The 4418-nt window shown below is 40.4% G+C and overlaps 1 protein-coding gene across 1 annotated transcript; it reads left to right on the plus strand.

Moving 5' to 3' along the window:
* On the plus strand, window positions 503-1674 carry LOC8070463 (paired amphipathic helix protein Sin3b). The gene is made up of 2 exons (XM_002455282.2): window positions 503-945; window positions 1098-1674. The coding sequence occupies exons 1-2, from the start codon at window positions 917-919 to the stop codon at window positions 1459-1461; spliced, it is 393 nt and encodes a 130-aa protein (XP_002455327.2). The 5' UTR covers window positions 503-916; the 3' UTR covers window positions 1462-1674.

Below are 4418 nucleotides of genomic sequence, written 5' to 3' on the forward strand. Positions count from 1 at the left end.
AATGTAAGATGATATGGATGACTTGCATGTCAACGTAGAATTTGATATGAGGTGTATAGCTTGCATTAAGAGGTTGGAAATTAGTGGTATGACTTGACTATTAGTGAAAGATGATTTAGATATTTTGCATGTTGAGATAGAATATATGTGTAGTGGTGATTAGCTTTATAAGAGATATAGGCCTTGTTTAGTTTCAAATTTTTTTGTAAAATGGATACTGTAACATTTTTGTTTGTATTTGATAAATATTGTCCAATCATGGACTAGCTAGGCTCAAAAAATTCGTCTCTCAAATTACAGACAAACTATGTAATTAGTTAGTATTTTTATCTATATTTAATGCTCTATACATACATCGCAAGATTTGATGTGATAGATAATTTGAATTTTTTTTTTAAAATTTTTTGGAACTAAACAAGGCCATAGATAAAGGAGAAGACGACACTTACATAAGTTCGCATGCGACTGAGTGGAGCTCTGTTCAGTCCTGTGTTCAGTTGTTGGCTGCGAGATGGACTCGCGGGAAGCAAAAGAGATGGCGCAGAAAAAGGAAGTCATCATGCATCTTGAACCCACGCAAGTAGACATGCCATGCATGCTTACCTGGTCATCAGTATCTATCTACCATACCAGTCGCAACAAACCCTCACGCTGCCCATCTGATGAGTGATCAGCCGATCCATGACCTAGCCGCCTCTCCTTGCCTGCCAACCCAATCCATATATCCACGGTCCAAATCCATGGCGGCTCTATAAATTATTAACTAGGGCACACAAATCCTGCCTTCCTACCTAGCTCCTACAGATCATCGACAGAAACACTCCCTCTTCTTGTTCTTGCAGCCTGCCTTTCAAGAGTGCCTTCAGCCGCACCCCGATCGATCAGTTTGCTTGGACTGATCAGAGATCTGCTGGACATGACCTACTCATCCTTCTCCAATGACCGGTACATGATCCTCGTCAGTCCCTAATTGAATCGAATTCCTCCTCAACCTCGAGATTGAGTAGATCGACTAGTCAAGTCAGCAATATATATATCGTTGTTTCCATCAGATCGATGATGCGTGCTAACAATTAATCGTCTGTGGTCTGTTTTAGGCCGGTCGGAGGTGCAGCAAGTGGGGCGAAGAACATGTCGGCCGCCGGCGCCGCCGCCAGATCGTGGTCGCCGTCGGTGGAGGACGCGATGAGCTTCGTGCAGATGGTGAAGGAGGCGTTCAAGGAGCAGCACCCGGACAAGTACCACCTCTTCGTCCGCGTCATGGACGACTTCAAGAACCACCGGATCGGCATCGCCGAGGTGGCGGCCACCGCCAAGGCCCTGTTCCAGGACAACCCTGACCTGGCGCTGGGATTCAACGCCTTCCTCCCCAAGGGCCACAGGATCCTGGTCGGCCTTGATGAGCTCGCCGCCTGTTTCATCAGGGACATGAATCTGGACGACGATGACGACGGCCATTGACTCTGCTAATTACTCTCAGAGTTTGCGTGTGCTCGCCACACGCCATCTATCATCTTTCTGTTTAATTAATTTTTCATTTTCTCCCCATTTTGTTTCTTGCTACCGATTGTACTACTCGCCAACGGTTGCATCCTATGTACACAAATTTGCCTTGTCGATGCTACTCTTTTCGAACATCATCACGTGAGAAAAAGGGGAAAATTTTTTGGGTAAGGACCATCTCTACCAGAACGTGGTGCGGATTGTTCGACTGATATGTGGATGTGGATCACTGTATTATTTTAACCGCACACATGTTAAACCAGATATACCATGATCTACGCATCAGCTGCACATCCGTACCTGTTGTGGTGCGGACCATTCGTACCAGATTTGTTTCCGAGAAAAAAGAGCTTAAATTCTCTTTTCATTGTCTATACTAGAATTACCCATGTACTCCATAAGAAACTAAAATCATGTCAAAATTCACAGACTGTATTTGCTTTTCTTTTATGCAGCAACCCAACGATGTCGGATCAGGTGCAAATAAAACATGCCCATATGCCCTGAATGAACAGTGACAATGAATCGGCAGCCTCACGAAGGGCAATGCCCCCAAAGACAAAAGCCAAGCCTTTAAGAGAGCGTTAAAGTCCCATGTTACAACCCTATGCAAAACGACAGTCACAGCCTCTACATCGACCCTTTTTTTTACCTGACATTTTACCAAAACTAGTATCCAAAAAAACTAGCTTTGCCGTAACCACTTAAAATTCAACAAATTAGTCCACGGCTGTTGTAAATTTTGTTCACGATCCTGCTTTCGCTGCTTCCTGATTTGCAACCCTAGGGGCTATTTGGAAGAGCTCCAACTCTAGCTTCTCTTAAGAGAATCACTCCCAACAAGCTAAACGCTCAAAGTCAAGGAGAGAATCACTTCTCCATTTAGGCCTTGTTTAGTTCCCAGAAAATTTTGCAAAATTTTTCAGATTCCCCGTCACATCGAATCTTTAGACGCATGCATGAAGTATTTAATATAGACGAAAATAAAAACTAATTACACAGTTTGGTCGAAATTGACGAGACGAATCTTTTGAGTCTAATTAGTCCATGATTGGACAATATTTATCAAATACAAACGAAAGTGCTACAGTGTCGATTTTGCAAAAAAATTTGGAACTAAACAAAGCCTTACACTACACTAGGAGCTAGGAGCTACTTCACCTGCTCTCTATTATATTCTGGTGGCTCCACCCTGCTTCCTCCTTGGAATTTATTAAGAATGAAAAGTGAATGACGATTGTATTCGATCGGTGAACCGTGTGTACAGGTATTACAAGTATTTATGTTACGGTAAACGTAACTGCCTAATCTACGAATCGGTGTCTTGGCCTTGACGGTGTCTCTTCGGAAGGAGTACGATGTCCTTCGTACAGGCATATCCTTGATTCCTACGTAACCTATGGATAAGGCTAATCCTAACACTAATTATCCATTGATCAATAATTAATTAACTCTAATTAATCTTAACACTCCCCCTTGATCAATGGATCTTGTGTAGACACCGTTTGTATCTTGTAGAGTCTTTGATATTAAATCGTCAATCGTATTCTTAAAAGCTTTGAAAACCCTGTGGGAAAAAACCAAAGTATATTGATATATCTGGTAAAACTCCTTAAAAACCCAGTGGGAAAAATAAGGAGAAACCCCATGATATATATAATTCCCAATGTCTCTAGACCCTTTACGTAATTCTAAAGACTTAGTCTAAAGACACTTTGATCAAAGATCAATATGTCATATATTATCCTTGAAAAACCTCTGTGAGGAAAAATAGATAATATGACAATTACCATGTGTTAACATTACCTCATTAAAAACTTTATGTGAGAAAGCTTCTTAAGAGTAAAACTCATATAAAGAAAAGAGTGTAATGTGATGCTTATGTAGGTTATCTCTTAATGAGATTTTCCCCCTGATTCTCGCAAATCTCTAAGTCTTCTCATACCAATTCCTTTGACGCATTTAGAAAATGATGAGTATGGTAGAGACTTTGTGAATAAATCCGCTAGATTATCACAAGACTTAGTTTGCAAGATTTCTATCTCTCCATTTTGTTGGAGTTCATGGGGGTAGAATAGTTTAGGAATAATATGCTTAGTCATATTACTCTTAATATAACCTGACTCCATCTGACTAACACATGCTGAATTATCCTCAAAGATAATTGTCGGTGCATCAACCTTTCCAATGCCACAAGATTGTATTATGTGGTTTATCATTCTGCGGAGCCATACGCATTCGCGTGATGCCTCATATAATGCTATTATTTCAGAATGATTGGTTGATGTAGATACTAAAGTCTGCTTTGTAGACTTCCAAGATATTGATGTGCTACCATGCATGAATACAAAGCCTGTTTGCGATCTGCCATTGTGGGGATCTGATAAATAACCAGCATCTGTATATCCTATTAGATTAGGATCTTGACTTCTACTATAGAATAATCCAAGATCTCTAGTGCCATTAAGGTATCTTAAAATTGACTTAACTCCTACCCAATGACGTTTGGTAGGTGCAGCACTATGTCTTGCTAATAAATTTACTGCAAATTCAATATCCGGCCGGGTATTGTTAGCAAGATACATAATTGCTCCAATGGCACTAAGGTATGGGACTTGTGGTCCTAATACCTCTTCTTCTTCTCCCCGTGGTCTAAAAGGATCCTTCTCAACATCTAAGGATCTTACTACCATGGGAGTCTTTATAGGATATGCCTTGTCCATATTGAATTTCTTCAATATTTTATCAATATAGGCAGATTGGTATACAAATATACCATTGGGTAAATGTTCAAGTTGTAAACCTAAGCAGTACTTTGTTTTACCTAAGTCCTTCATTTCAAACTCCGTCTTTAAATGATGACGAGCTTCATTAATATCAGTTTCACTGCCAATGATATTAAGATCATCGACATA

The sequence above is a fragment of the Sorghum bicolor genome, chromosome 3 (assembly GCF_000003195.3).
Source record: "Sorghum bicolor cultivar BTx623 chromosome 3, Sorghum_bicolor_NCBIv3, whole genome shotgun sequence".
Classification (NCBI taxonomy): domain Eukaryota; kingdom Viridiplantae; phylum Streptophyta; class Magnoliopsida; order Poales; family Poaceae; genus Sorghum; species Sorghum bicolor.

What these genes read in the sequence shown, in the direction of transcription:
- LOC8070463 (XM_002455282.2), top strand. Translation starts at nt 917, where the DNA reads ATGACCTACTCATCCTTCTCCAATGACCG. An exon ending in TCATCCTTCTCCAATGACCG is followed by an intron (nt 946 to 1,097) that starts GTACATGATCCT and finishes GGTCTGTTTTAG; the next exon opens with GCCGGTCGGAGGTGCAGCAA.